The sequence below is a fragment of the Cibotium barometz genome, chromosome 43 (assembly GCF_041138505.1).
Source record: "Cibotium barometz isolate CiBa-2024 chromosome 43, ASM4113850v1, whole genome shotgun sequence".
Taxonomy (NCBI): Eukaryota; Viridiplantae; Streptophyta; class Polypodiopsida; order Cyatheales; family Cibotiaceae; genus Cibotium; species Cibotium barometz.
This window is the reverse complement of record NC_141088.1, coordinates 38,663,266-38,678,264: the sequence shown is the minus strand read 5'-3', so window position 1 is coordinate 38,678,264 and position 14,999 is coordinate 38,663,266. Positions and strand designations below refer to the sequence as shown.

Sequence of the window (14,999 nt, the reverse complement as noted above, 5' to 3'; positions counted from 1 at the left end):
AGGAGGTCATATATGCATGGCTGAATGCAAGAGGTAACATTGCGTACGGCAACATGACCACAATATTAATGCAATTCAATCTAGTACGAGACAGCATTCTTTTCCAGCTTCAACTGCCAAGTCTCAGGCCAAGGGCAGTGAAGGCCCCAGTATTTCATCAGTTGTTGGCATTTGACCTAATGCTGACTATCAACAAGGCCAGTTGCTTTAAGACAAGGTAACAAGGATGGTAAGTAAAGCTCCCAAGAAGAAACCAGTAAATCAGACATCCAGAAAGAGCATTAAGTAGGATGAGGCCTGAAAAAATGATGCAGTGCAGTCACGATGACTCTTCATACCCAAAGAAGATCTGAATCTACGCAGAAAACTCGGAAGGAGCTAACAAAGCAATTAAAGTCTGCCTGAAAACCAGTCAAAATCTCCACCATCAATCACTTGGGCACTCTCAAATCCTCTGGCACATCAAGAAAAATACCCACCTCCACAAGAGCTACCTAAGTCGAGTCACAGACACAATCTATACCATATTGTAAAAGCAACAGTAAAAGGTTCAGGCTGACCCAGTCTCTTCCTAGAACAGTGTGGCCAAAAGAATTGCCTCTTGTGAAATCGGATCTTCAAAGGTAAAGCACATTGACATTGTTCCCCCTCAACACCCTTGCATAGTTTTTAGGGTATACCGTGTTTAAGGTGATGAATGGAGAAACCATTATCATCAGCACCTTCATTTCCAATGAAATGTGACTCTTAACGAGGACTACTGGACATTAAACACAGTTGGAACTCTTCCCATGCCTCCTGTATCCTCTTCATTCTTCATTCTCACCAGGATCCTCCAAAAGATAGTTGGCAGCAAGAAGCTCATTTCTGTCACATGCCAGGAAAGCTTCTATGACACGAGCTCTATCAAATCCCAAAGCTTCAAGCTGCACAGACACCAATTTAAAAAAAAGGCATCAAAAAGGAGAAATATTCTCAGGCTCATTACACACAAAGGTCGCTGCCCATGGGAGGGGCCCATCGGGACTGCCCCTAAGGCTGTCCCCAATCCCAACCCCATAGCACATGGGACAGGATCAATATTGCATGTACTGAAAGGTTCACATCGTTCAATATTGAAGTTCAAGGAATGATCACCCGCTCAATGGCTTCTCTCTCTTCCGGTGTAACATTGATTGCCTGGGGCATTGCTTCCGCTATTTGCCCAAGGAGATCCCTGCAAGAATCGGATAAATGCATCAAATTCAACACAAAACGCCTTACATACTAATCAACGAAGACTTTTTGAAACATACCCTTCTGCTCCTTCTGCACCAGGTTCATTTATTAGCCTAAAAAACTCAGCCTGGTTGTCATTGATTAAACGTAGCAAATGAGGGTTTTGCTTCCCAAGCTCCAGCAACATAGGCTGTACCACTCGAAATCATTAGTAAATAGGAGCAGGAAAAGAGACTTATTCTAAAGCCTGACAAAACATGGCAAAAACCAAACCTGTAAAATCTGGGGATTTGCTTGAACCATGCTCCTTAGAGCTTGAAACTGTCACAAATAAGGCAGTCAGAAGTGTTAGTAGTTCTTATCCCCAACAATCATGAATGGGTAAAGTATTTAATGAGGTTGAAGTAATGCCGTAATATAGGAACGCTTACGCTAAATGTGTCTTAAGAGTTAATGATTGATGAGATAAATGAGGGGCCACAATGTTCTTGGCATGAGTTTGACCATCTAAGCAAAAAATACCTTGAGCACATTATGACAAGGTTGGTCCACACTAGATCCAAAAAAAGAAACCCAGCCCCCCACTGCAGAAGTGTGACGGTTTCAAAAGTTTGAATTCATGCCTAACTGGAACATCCATACGTTCTTCATTTCAAAGAACGTCTCTCTCCGATCACAATCAAAAGTGATGCCAGCTTTCCAAATTTTACTCTCATCTCCCATACCCAAGCAAAGAAGGAAATTAGGAAAGGAAATCAGAAAAGATACCCAATAAGCTGTTTTGGTCTCTGCCCTGGATCCCAATAAGGCCTCTCTCTTGTGCCTCTAGGGGTAGCTGTCTGAATGCAAGAGTGACCTAGTAGGGACCGTACTCAAGGCTCCTCATGATACGTGACTAGGCAGACGGACCATAATATTCCAGAGCCGCTCCTCGGAGGCTACTGGAGCTGACTGCTGCACGGCCGGCCTGAGATGATCCCAAGCACGCAAGAGACTGGCTGCAAATCTGTCCTCAAATGCTGGGCTAAAGCCACATGGCTGCATCTCTGTGAAGATCCATCTTGCGCTCTGAGGCCAAGCGCCCCCTAGGATCGGAGTGCCAACACAAATCCTAGCCAAAAGTAAGTCCTTCCAAGGCTCTCCGCCCGGAAGAAGACCTTGAACAATCAACGTACCCAACAACGCATGGCTCTGAATGGAGGGGTTGATGATACCCATGCCCCCTTTACGTGACGGCTGAATGATCACTTTCCAGGCCACCTTGGCCTTGGTCCGTCTCATCACTGCCAGCCCACAAAAAGTTCCAGATCAAATGCTGAACCTGACCAATACATGCCCAGGAGAAAGACCAGCAGGAGGTAATGTACCACATGGTGGCAAGAAGAACCTGATTCGCCACCACTACCTGGCCAGCTAGGGAAAGCTTGGCCAAACTCACAAAATTGAAGAGATAAAGGTATTAAGGTGCTAGAGGGCACCCCTGCCAGACCGAGCACGAAAGCGGAAATCTGTCACCTCTAGCACCTTGAATAATAACCTGGCTATGAGAAGCCGAGTAGAATCCCGAAACACCTCAGACCCACTCCTCCAAGAAACCCATCTTGCATATCGTCCCCTCCAGAAAACCCCAATCTACTCTGTCATAGGCTTTCTCGAAATCAAGAAGGAGCACAATCAGATCATGTTGCCGCATCCCAACCAACGCAGTTGCCTCCCAGAAGGTGAAGATGTTGTCCATAATACTCCGATCCTGAATGAAACCGATCTGTGTACCATGAATCAAGTTGGGGAGAAAGGGCTGCAATCTCCGGCCGATGGCCATGGCTAGAATTTTGTAGGCAGTCCCTAGGATCTCCACTGCCGGATCTCCAATCCGTCACCAGCCTCCTTGGGAATCAAGAGGATCAAACCCTCCAACAACCTCTCCAGCATGGCTCCCGTAACCTTCATCTCATTGAAGGCAGCCCTGAGGCCACCTTCCATGAGATCCCAATGCCGCAGAAACAAAGAGGCTAGAAGACCGGCATTTTCCCCTCGATAAAGCCGTCATAGCCTCTGCCAACTCCTCATATGTGAAGGGGGTCAAGAGCAAGGGGACCACCTCTCCTGTGTACCACAACACCTGCTCACGGGCATTGAGCACCTATGAGGAAATGGGGGCACCGGTGAGAAGAGTGCTGAAGGAATCTGTGGCCATGGCTCTCACATGAGGGGGGGGTCTATAACGATGGATCCATGCAGGCCCCTCAACCTACGGATACCCTCTCTCCGTCTATGCGGGGCTGTAATCTCAAAGAAATCTCCAGTGACCTTGTCTCCCGCCTACATCCAAAAAGACACTTTGACATGGTATCTATACTCCACCCACCACTCCTCTATGGATCTAAGCTCCGTACGGACGATAGCCAACTCACTCTCAATCCACGGACTATCTTGTGCACTCTCCTAAAGCTGCTGTAGAGAGGCAAGACCCTTGTGAATACTCCTCTCCTACTCTCAGAAGCCAGCCAATCTACTATGCGATGCCTCCTGTAAAAGATTGCTAATCTCACCAAGACATGCATCAAGGACCCTTGCGGCTGCTCTTGAGTGAAAATCAAGCCTCCCAAATCCCCTATATCCTGCTACACATCTTTGAGGTTGGATGAGGCTATCGGGAATCCGGGTACTCACCTGTCGGTCTTGCCTCTAAAGATCATCTAGGGAGAGTGGCCAAAAGAGGGGGACCAGAGTGTCAAAATACGCAGCGGAGATGATAACCAAATCTGAGACCACAAGAGCAAGTAGAGTGCAAAAAATAGACAGCACAAGAGAAGGAGAGAGAGAGAGGCGTGTAACTCTACTCTATATACACAAGATCCCGAAGTGTAAACAAGACGATATGACAAGGGGCTGTGGGGGTCCATTATATATGGACCCCAGGTAGCAGTCGGCCTGCTCCAGAGGCAACCGACAGGTGCAATATCTCCACGACCTGCCACATAGACCAATCGGCCAGCAAACATGAGTCGGCCAGCTCTAGACTGCAGTCCGGTAGAGTCGGCCAGAAGATGTGTGCGCCTGCCAGCACAAGACTGCCCCCCCAAGTCACAAAAAAATGGGAAAAAATGGGGAAAAATATGAGTGAGGAAAAATGAGAAAACACCTACAAAGGGAGGGCACACCCACAACAGAGGCCCTAGTGTCTAGTGAAGACAGTAGATGACTTCTAACACCCCCTCTCAGCTCCTGGCTGTGAAATCAACCCTAGGGAGCTGGAGTGCCACCTAATCGTAGCCTGAGGTAGAGACTTCGTGAAGAGGTCCGCCGCATTGTCCTCCATCGAACAATAAAGTAGCAAGATGTCACCAGCCAAAATCCTCTCACGTACAAAGTGATACTGTATCTCTATGTGCTTGGTCTGAGCAATAGCTATACAACTCTGGTTATCACGCTGGATGACTGTGGGCTCCTTCTCTGGAAACCCAATCTCGCCTAGCAGCCTCCGCAACCACACAACCTCGCAAGCAGCACCACAAGCAGCCCGGTACTCTGTCTCTATCGAAGAGAGGGCAATAGTTGGCTACCTCTTACTGCTCCAAGAAACTGCTCCTGAGCCGAGGGTGAAACTGTAACCTGAAGTAGATCTCCTCGTGTCTGGGTCTCCTCCCCAATCTGAGTCACTCCAACCTTGGAGTCTGACTCCATCCCCTCCTGTGTAGAAGAGTCCTAGATCCTTTGTGCTCTGCAGATACCCCAAGATCCGCAATCCTGCGTCCCAATGAGACTTCAATGGCGTCTGCATAAAAGAGCTCAACAGCCCCACGGAGAAGCTCAAGTCCAATCTGGTGTAGATCAATGAACCAACCAACTTCCGATACTGCGAGGCATCAACTGGCTCACAAGGATCATTAACAGTTAACTTTGTATTTGGGTCCATCGGCAAAGTAATAGGCTTGCAGTTCTCCATCCCAAAGGCCTCAAGCAACTCATGAACATACCGCTGCTGAGAGACAAAAAACCCCCTCTGGGTCTGCCAGATCTCCAATCCCAAAAAGGAGGAGTAAGCCTAGGTCGGTCATCTCAAACTCCTTTGACAAGGCAGCCTTCGTCACGCCAATGTGCTCCACATGACCGCCGGTGAGAATGAGATCATCCACATAAGGGATGACAATCGTAACCATGCCACGTTCCCGAAAGAGATACAAGTTGGGATCTGCAACCGATCTCTAAAAACCAGTCCGAACAAAGAAGGAATCAATCTTCTGATTCCAAGCCCTAGGAGCTTGCTTAAGACCATACAAGGCCTTACGTAACCTGTAAACCATCCCTTCTGATCCTCGAACAACAAAGCTGGGGGTTGCTCAACATACACCTCCTCCTACAGGTCACCATTAAGGAACGCAGATTTTACATCCATTTGATACACAGGCCACCTCTGAGAAGAAGCAAGGGCAAGAACGGTCCAAATCGTGGTCATCCTTGCTGTCGGTGCAAAGGTATCCTCGTAGTCGATGCCTGGCCGCTGAGCATAACCTTTAGCCACGAGTCTGGCTTTGTGTTTGTCCACCGACCCATCCGACGCATATTGGTCTTAAAGACCCATTTGACACCAATGACTGACCGTTTCGATGGCCTCGGTACCAACTGTTGTTCTTCTTGATGGCATCAAGTTCCACCTGCATGGCTTTCCTCCAAGTATCCTGTGAAAGGGCTTTTCCTTAACGGAAGTGGGCTCCTTGTCCCGCATAATACGAGACATCAAAGCATAGTTTACCTGAAGAAGCTCCGCTATATTGCTTTTGTCGCGGACTCTGTGTGATCTTCGAGGGCCATCCTCTATGGTCCACTCAGAGGGTAGCTCCGTGACACCTGACTCTCGAAGGGTGTCCCGAAGGGTGTCCATCAACCACCTGGGTACTCGAACAGATCGTGGAGCCTCCTGGCATTGTGGGGGCTCTACTCCAGCTACGGGCTCAACCTCCTGTACTGACTGTGGTTGACCAACTGGAACGATGGTCTGGGAATCATCATCACACTCCTCTGGATCTCCAAGAAGTGGCGGCTCCTCCACAGTGGATACTGGAACATGCTCATTAAAGACCACATCTCGGCTGAGAACAATCTCATTCCTCTAGATCATACAATCTGTATCCCTTGGAAAGAGAATTATACCCCAAAAATATAAGCTTGCGGGATTTGGAGTCAAGCTTCCCCCTCAACTTCTTCGGAATATGTACATACGCCTCACTCCCAAAAACACGAAAGTGGGAGACATCAAGTTTCCTGCCAAAGTATGTCTCAAACGGAGTCATATTAGGTACTGAAGTCGTTGGAGACCGGTTGAGGGTATGGACAACCGTTGCCACAGCCTCTCCCCAAAGTGGACGAGGAAGATCACGATGCTCCAGCATGGTCCTCGCCATCTCCACCACAGTCCTATTTTTGCGTTCTACAACTCCATTCTCTGAAGGCGATCTTGTATTGGCCAGTTCCCTCTTGATGCCATGATCTGCACAAAACCTGAGGAAAACATTCAAAGAGAATTCACCCCCTTTGTCAGCCCTAAGAGTCTTTACCTGCAATCCAGACCCTTTTTTCCACCATCACATGCCAATCCTTGAACCGTGCAAAAGCTTGGTCCTTCTGTGAAAGAAAGTAGACCCAAATGAATCTGGTACAGTCATCAACAAGCAACATGAAATAGAGAGATCCTCCCAATGATGGTGTCTGCTAAGGTCCACACAAGTCAGTGTGAAACAACTCCAATGGTTTTGAAGCCCACCTGGAAGCTTGCTTCGGAAAGGATTCCCTGTGCTGCTTACCACGTATGCAAGAACTGCAACGTCCTTGCCTGCTGCCAACATCTGGCAGGCCAACCACCATCTGGTCCCGGAAAGCTCACCGCAGTGCATCCACATATAAGTGGCCAAAACGAAAGTGCCACAGATCTCCGACCTGAGAGCCTCTCAATGAGGAGAGTGGAGAGAGCTTGTACATACCATTCTCCACACCGCCTTCCCAAACAACCTAGCCAATCTCACGGTCCCGTAGAGCAACTGAATGCTCCTCAAAAGCCAGTCTTGCATACTTCATGCACTGACAGAAGATGAAAACCAAGAGCAGGGACGTAAAGAACACGGGAGGTATGCTGACCCCCCTTTCCGTCAGGAATAATCTCCATCTGGCCCTCACTATGTATCGCAATGGCAGAGTTGTCGCCAATGAAGATGCGACTTGAATGCCGTTTCAGATCCAAAAAGAAGTCTCGGGCGAAGTCATGTGCCTGGAAGCACCACTGTCAAGAATCCATTCCCAGGTATCCTTTGCGGTGAAGCCAACTGCCTCCTCGCTTGAAGACGATGAAGCATCTGAGTCCATCATCTCTAAGTGCATGTGCCTGGAAGCACCACTGTCAAGAATCCATTCCCAGGTATCCTTTGCGGTGAAGCCAACTGCCTCCTCGCTTGAAGACGATGAAGCATCTGAGTCCATCATCTCTAAGTGCACAAATGCAAGAGTCTTTGCAGCTGAGGGTGAAGAATCAGCACTCTTCCCAGTCGGCTTAGGACACTTCCTCCAATAGTGGCCTCTCGCCACAATCATTGCAGGACCTCTCAGCCTTCAGTTTCTCTCGATCTGTGTCAGGCTTCTTCTCAGAAGACTTCTCCGGTGAAGCCTTCTCTTTGCCCTTGTTGTTATTCCAGCCTTTCGGCCATTGGCCAGTTAAGGCCTCCGAACCTCCACTGTGAGGAGGGTTCGTGAATCGTTCCTCCTGGTCCAAGACAATGGGCAGAAGGTCCTCCCATGTAATGGTGCTAAGCCTGCCACTAGTAATCAAAGAGGAGTAGAAACCGGAATACTGAGTAGGCAAGTGGGACAACAATGTAATGGCCATATCTTCTGATGATATCTCCTTCCCAGGCTAGAGGACTTCCTGCTGAAGGACCTGTAGCTTGTTAATGTGCTCCCGCATCGTCAACGACTTTGCAAGGTTCATAACCCGCATCTGTACTTCCAAGGAAATCCTCTTCATGGGCGATACCCTGTTATAAAGAGAAGCCAAGTGCTGTCTGGCCAGCGTCATATGCTTTACATAATTGATTACTTGCAGTGTGCAATTGAGGAAGATAAATGAACAGACCCTAGCCACGATCCCACATTTGTGCCTGTGCATCGCGGTCCTTCCTGGTTGACTGTAACTCCCCTTCCTCTGCTTCCGGCCGTGGAACTCCAATAATGATGAAATCAGCAAGGTCATGACTCCAGCACAGACTCCATCATAACCTTCCATATGCCGTAATTATTCCCGTCAAACTGACGGTCCACTGGGAACGTGGGGAGTGTTGGGATCTTCACATGCTTCTCAGCCATCTCTAACAAATCTGCCATCGCGGGGATGTAACTGAAAAAGGGTGGGTGGGTGGGAAAAAAAACTTTAAACCTGCAAGTGGCTGTCCAACAACTCAACCCGCTTTCCTCTTGCTTCTTCTCTTCCCGAACAGGCCCTAACAATCCACCAATCAACAACGCAACAATCCCCCTCTTGCTCAGAAAACTCCCAAGATCTTTCAAGAGCCTAGGGCTCTGATACCATGTCAAAATACGCAACGGAGATGATAACCAAATCTGAGACCACAACAGCAAGTAGAGTGCAGAAAATAGACAGCACAAGAGAAGGAGAGAGAGAGGCGTGTAACTCTACTCTATATACACAAGATCCCGAAGTGTAAACAAGATGATATGACAAGGGGCTGTGGGGGTCCATTATATATGGACCCCAGGCAGCAATCGGCCTGCTCCAGAGGCAGCCGACAGGTGCAATATCTCCATGACCTGCCACATAGACCAGTCGGCCAGCAAACATGAGTCAGCTAGCTTTGGACTGCAGTCGGGTACAGTCAGCCAGAAGATGTGTGCGCCTGCCGGCTCAGGACTGCCCCCCCCCCCCCAAGTCACAGAAAAATGAGAAAAAATGGGAAAAAATACGGGGAGCGAGGAAAAATGAGAAAACACCTACAAAGGGCCGGCACACCCACAGCAAAGGCCCTGGTGGTGTCTGGTAAAGACAAGAGATGACTTCTAACACAGAGAGCATCATCACTCTAGCAACCATTGTTGTCTATATCATCAACGGTTCTCCCACGAAGGCGGTTGCTAATATAACACAAGAGGAGGCTTTTACACGACAAAAACCTTCAATTTCACATCTCAAGGTTTTCAGCTGCGATGGCTATGCTCATATCCATGATTTTGCCATGTCCAAACTTGATCCCAAATCCAAGAAGTGCAAATTCCTTGGTTATAGATCTTAATCCAAAGCTTACATATTATGGGATCCGGAGAGAAAGTCCTTAGTGGTTTCCCACGATATTCACTTTGTTGAACCCTCGTCTGATGATTCCTGATCTCACCCCGAGCTTACATAAAGGTTCCTCCTACTACTTCCTCTTCTTTCCTAGTACCCCCACCTCCCTCAACTTCTCCATCCCAAGTTTCTCCACCCTCAGCTTCTTCTATGCCTCCTGCATCTATGCGACGAAGGATTGCCCCCAGGCTTCCTCGATGGCTGGAAGCCACTGTTCATGACTCTCATCTCTCAGATATTGATCTTCATCAGCTCGCTAACTTCTCAGCAGCACCTTTGACACAGGCACAAAGATTACAGCATCCTGTAACCTTGCCTTGATGAGTAAAGTGGTGCAATCACTACACCTACAAAGGCTCTTGCTCTTCCTGAGTGGCAAGCAACCATGGAGGCCGAGATTGATTCCATTGAAAGGTACATGGGAACTTGTGGACCGGCCTTTGTATAGGCAAGTCATTGGGGTCAAGTGGGTCTTTAAAACCAAGTTTCATGCTGATAGTTCTCTAGACGAACACAAAGCCAAATTGGTTGCAAAGAGTTCTCCTCAAGGAGGTATTGTCACAAATGTGAGCAACTCCTCGTATCTAGTGAAAGGAGTTAGAAGGGCTATGCTCAATGCTCACTACTCCAAATGGTGGGACAACCACTCTCTCAGATGTATTGTTTGTATCGAGCATCAAGAAGAACTTACTATCAGTTTTTGCCATTATTAAAGAAGGTCTAGAGGTCAAATTTGTGGATGGCAGGTGTCCAATTCGTAATCGGAGTAATGGTGACATCATTGTTGCCTCAAGTACACTATCCATGGTCTTTGAAGGTTGGATAGATATGAGAGATTGGCATATGATGCATGTTCAATTACTGCCACACATAGCTATGGTATGCCCTAGTCACTTGAATTTTGGCAGTTTGTTGCGCCCTAAAAGGAAAGAGATGGTGTCAGAATCGCCATAGCTTGAGGCCCCTATCAAGCATGTATGTGAGGAGTACAATGGGAATCATTCCCGAAAGATTCATCATGGATACAATACATTGTACTACCATTTTGATCACATAGATCCTCTAGGCCTTCTGAAAACGTTAAAATCTCTCTCTCTCAGAAATAAAAGTGAAAGTAAAGCACTTGCCTCTCTCTCTCCTACTCTCTCCTCAGAAATTACACTGCAAGCCCTTGAGTCTTTTGAGAATGAAACCATGTAAGACCAAACTAAATTTGAATGGCTGATCAGGTTTCCACTAAGAGGAGTTGTTTCATGGCATAAATACCTGAGGATTATTTCTCAAAAAATCCAGAGCCCCTGGAGCAGCCCCACCAAGACCAGGCATGCCCTGAAAGCAATGTCACAAACAGGATAAGAACATCACATTGTAGGAAGAAATAATCCTCTGATGTAGACAAACCAACTTGTAAATGAAGAGAAAATACTAACATCACTGATCCAAAAAATACATATTATGAAACGGCTCACAACCTGAGGAAAGAGGTCCAAGGGTGCTGCATTTGGTCCTCCGCCAGGAGCAGGCTGGGCCACAGCTGCAGCAGCTGGCGCTGCTGCTGGTGCTGCTGCTGCCGCTGCCGGAGCTGGAGCTGGAGCTGGAACCCCTGTACCAGCTGGAGCTACAGGAGGGGCAACCTCTGCCGAATTTGGTATACCCTGAACAAAGACACGATAAATTGTAAAGTACATCTTATTACTCGGGTTTCGTATATAAAATGTTAGTCGCTAGAAGGCGTACACTATACAGATATTCAACAGCTCTCTCTGGATTGTTAAAAGCAGCACGCAAAGCACGTATAACTGTTTCCCGCTCCCAGCTCCCACCACCCATGTCCATGATCCATTCAATAGTTTGCTCAAGGTTCGTACCAGCAACAAGATTGGAGGCAGCCTGCCCATACACATCTGCAGGCCTGCAATTTACCTCTAATCAGCCTTTGATACTCACTTCGACACGAACAAGGTAATAACCTAGTCAACTTAGCAAACCAGCTAGAGTCTCGTAGATGGTAGGAGCTCTAGTACTTAAAAACCCTTGCAGATGGTAGATGCAGTTATTGTTTTTGTGCTGATCTCAAAGTCCTGAAGCGAGGCATGATATCAACACAGATATACTCACTGGGTGGCTGCTACATTTGGAGCTGCCACAGGGGTCGCAACTGCTGATCTGTGTAGAATGCAATGCACCGACATCAATGCAACAGACTTAACAGTAGCTCAGATACGTCAACAGTTCTTTGATAAACAATAAAACGAAAACAAACATAAATTGAAGACTCACGGAGTAGGAGCAGAAGCAGGAGCAGGTGCAGGAGCAGGAGCCGGGGCTGCTGCTGGTGATTCAGGTGCAGCAGGGCTAGGAGCTGGGGCAGGGGGCAAAGCTGTTGCAGGGACCTGCAAAACATAAGCAATCCCAAGTCACAATGTTAGCATCAATTCACCAAACCATGCCACCTCGGTCCTAAACCTAGATCCATAAAAAACCCTTTTGAACTTGAACTAACCTGAGCCGCTCCACTTGCTGAAGAAGTTGCTGATGGTGTGGATGTTGCTGCTTTGGTCTAGAAAAGAACCACAAAAGGGTAGTACATTAGGTAGAAATGCAACATAAAAATAAAAAGAACCACGGATTGGCATGCAGCAAGTGTGGTGGTGGTGTGGTGTGGGGTGTGTATGTGTGTTATGGGAAGGGAAGGGGAAGGAGGAAACGGAGGGAGCGAGGGAGGAAGGGAGGGAGAGAGGAGGGGGGGGCAGGGACATACCTTTGTGAGCATTACAACTAAAAAGCTGTTTTCTATCACACTGTTCTCCTCCATTGTGGTCTCATCTTTCAGCACTTTGCCTTTGTAGATAAGCAGTTGCTGAGAACAAGGAAACGCATCCTTCCCCTGAATATCTTCAATTCTCTTTTTGATAGCAAGTACCTGCATTGCCAACAGCACAAAGCTGGGTTACACCATAAATACTGATCCTAGTGAGGATCACTAACGGAGCCAACCCTCCAACCCTCCAAATAGCTACTTCGACACCCAGGCTCCTGCGAAATGTCAAAATACAGCATGTTCCCATGATTTCCTAACCCACGTGCAGTTCCCAATGGTCATTCCTGTGCTCTAGTTTTTTGGCCCTTTCTCTTCCCACAAGGACATTCCAGATAGCGATACTCATATCACCCAGTATAAATGCAGTTTTTTATACAAATTTACATTGACATCTCTGTACAAAAAACACACACCTGGAGGACAGTACTAAGTCATGAAGGTACGAACTGCAATTGCTAAATAAAACAAAGGGACCATTGTACTGGCTTTGCAGTCTTCGTGATGGAAGGGCCAGCCCTTAACCATAGCCAGGCAAGTGACCACTGCTGTGGTGATCTCTGTCAACATCATGTATGTAAACTGCACAAAACCCGTACATGCTGCCATGCTGGAGTTGATGCATCAAGCAAAGACTTTGAAGTGGACCATTAATTATTGACTGCAAGCGCAATGGCAGACATCACAAGCCCTTACAATTCCTGTTTCAAATGTTCTGTTACCCTATACTATGTGACTAGTGCACCAATCAATACATAGGTGAACTAGGCACGGGATCACAAACCGATAGTTTTTCTTTCCCATCTTTTCCCAAGTTTCCAATCATATTCAGCCCTAATCCTTTACTTAAAAGCACAAAAATAGCAGACAGAAAATGCCATCAAAACTTAGGGTTAGGATTTTCCTGTTTCTGAACCTAGCCCTAACGCTAACCCTAACCCTCAGCCGAGCTCTACTGCTCTATTCCGTAACCGTAACCATAACATGAAGGTGAAGAGAGAAGGGACTTACCGTTTCTGCGTTGCCCACGTCTATGTCGAAGTGGTTGCCTTTGAGGGTTTTGACAGAAACCTTCATCGCTGCTGCTGCTGCAGACTGCGGCCGCTGATCTCCGACTCTAGCGAGAGAAAAACAGAGAGAAAACCAGGGATGAATTGAAATAAAAGCAATATGTGTGAAGAGTAAATTAAAAGACACGGAAAAAATAAAAAAAAGTAAACCTTATGCCAGCTTATGTTGCCGAGCAATAGTGTTCCAGATCACTTCTACCGGCGCCGTCAAACCTCGCTGACGACGCCGTCAAGTATCTTTAAAAGTTCTTAAATCTTAATTACTAGTATAGTTACACGGGTAGCATAATACCATGTTTTGGTAGCATAATACCATGTTTTTGTCCACGTGGCATCACTTATCTCATTTAATATTACATGTGTAATGGGTAAAGACACCATATCAATCCACGACATCTTTTTTTTTCACAAGTCTTCTGCATCGTGCTCTCCCTCTTCCGTGCAATACTAAGATCGGTTCAACTTCATCTTCTTCTTCTTTAGGAAGAGGGATAGAGTACTCCGAGATGGACTTGGAAGAAGATTGTGATAAGGAAATCATCAGCTCGAAGCTCAATCATGACAGACTAAGCCGCTCCATTCAGCACCTTTGGACAACTGAGCACCGACAACGGTCCTTAAGAAACAGGTGATGCACTTGCCTGTGTGGCTGAGCTTGTCCTACACACTTGCTCGAATGAGTTTCAAGATACCAAGGGCCCCATTAAAAGAACCTAATAAGCAAGCAAGCGTATGCCATCGCCCTACTTCGCATCGTCACCCAAACAATTCAACAAGTTAGCCCCTCAATAGTGTATACCTTGCAAGGGACCTCCATCCTTACCCCTAAAACTATCACACCTTAACAAGGTCACCTATTAGTGAACGAGGCCTTATATTCTGGTGAAGGAGTCAGAGAGGTAGGCTTTGGTGTAGACTCCCATTCCTAGTGAAGCAATGTCATTCTACCAATGTTAACCTGAATGTTACATAATAATATATTACCATTACATTCATAATATATTACCAACGGAGATGCCAATAGATGTCTTAGGTTATATCATTCAACGTAGATATCTTAGATTATAGCATTCATGAAGTGAGAGGAGAGGAGGGACGAGAACCCGTATGCAACGCAACAACATCGTCCACCACAAAAGCCTATGCAAGTTCCTCAAAGAACTCCACCAAGTCAACAAGTGTGGGTACTAAAAAGATTACTACAAGCACAAGGGTACTACCAAGATAATACCAAAGCTTGGATTCCCAAGCGCATCAAAAAGTTCCCTAAGCATGTTCAAAGAAACAAACCTCCACCAAAGGTATTAGCCACCAATTTATAATGTTCATCAAAGATGGGTGCTTGTGCACGTGCTTGAGCAACAAGGATACTATGATAGTAATCCCATCATATGGTTGCCAAAATCAAACAAAGTGAAGACAACCTCGCTATCGACTTTAACCTTGATAGCTTCACCTAAAGTTCGATAAGAATGAAGACCCAAGCAACACCATGCAAGGCACCTAAACACTCTCGTGCACCTACACAAGAGCTTGTGTGTTCAAG

General features: G+C 46.9%; 1 protein-coding gene across 1 annotated transcript; it reads right to left on the bottom strand.

Annotated features, from left to right (window-relative positions):
* Positions 1-311: 311 nt before the first annotated feature.
* Positions 312-13,624, bottom strand: LOC147613895 (ubiquitin receptor RAD23d-like). The gene is made up of 12 exons (XM_086781897.1): positions 13,395-13,624; positions 12,327-12,488; positions 12,069-12,125; positions 11,846-11,958; positions 11,684-11,731; positions 11,303-11,477; positions 11,038-11,220; positions 10,832-10,894; positions 1,492-1,539; positions 1,296-1,408; positions 1,138-1,216; positions 312-926 (listed from the first exon to the last, which is right to left on the bottom strand). The coding sequence occupies exons 1-12, from the start codon at positions 13,458-13,460 to the stop codon at positions 810-812; spliced, it is 1,224 nt and encodes a 407-aa protein (XP_086638023.1). The 5' UTR covers positions 13,461-13,624; the 3' UTR covers positions 312-809.
* Between the last annotated feature and the right edge of the window lie 1,375 nt (positions 13,625-14,999).

Excerpts from the sequence above, each read along its gene's own strand:
- LOC147613895 (XM_086781897.1), bottom strand. The coding sequence starts at position 13,460 with ATGAAGGTTTCTGTCAAAACCCTCAAAGGCAACCACTTCGACATAGAC. Across the intron at positions 11,959-12,068 it reads CAGCAAGTGGAGCGGCTCAG|GTCCCTGCAACAGCTTTGCC; the intron begins GTTAGTTCAAGT and ends TATGTTTTGCAG. Across the intron at positions 1,217-1,295 it reads GGTGCAGAAGGAGCAGAAGG|GGATCTCCTTGGGCAAATAG; the intron begins GTATGTTTCAAA and ends CGATTCTTGCAG.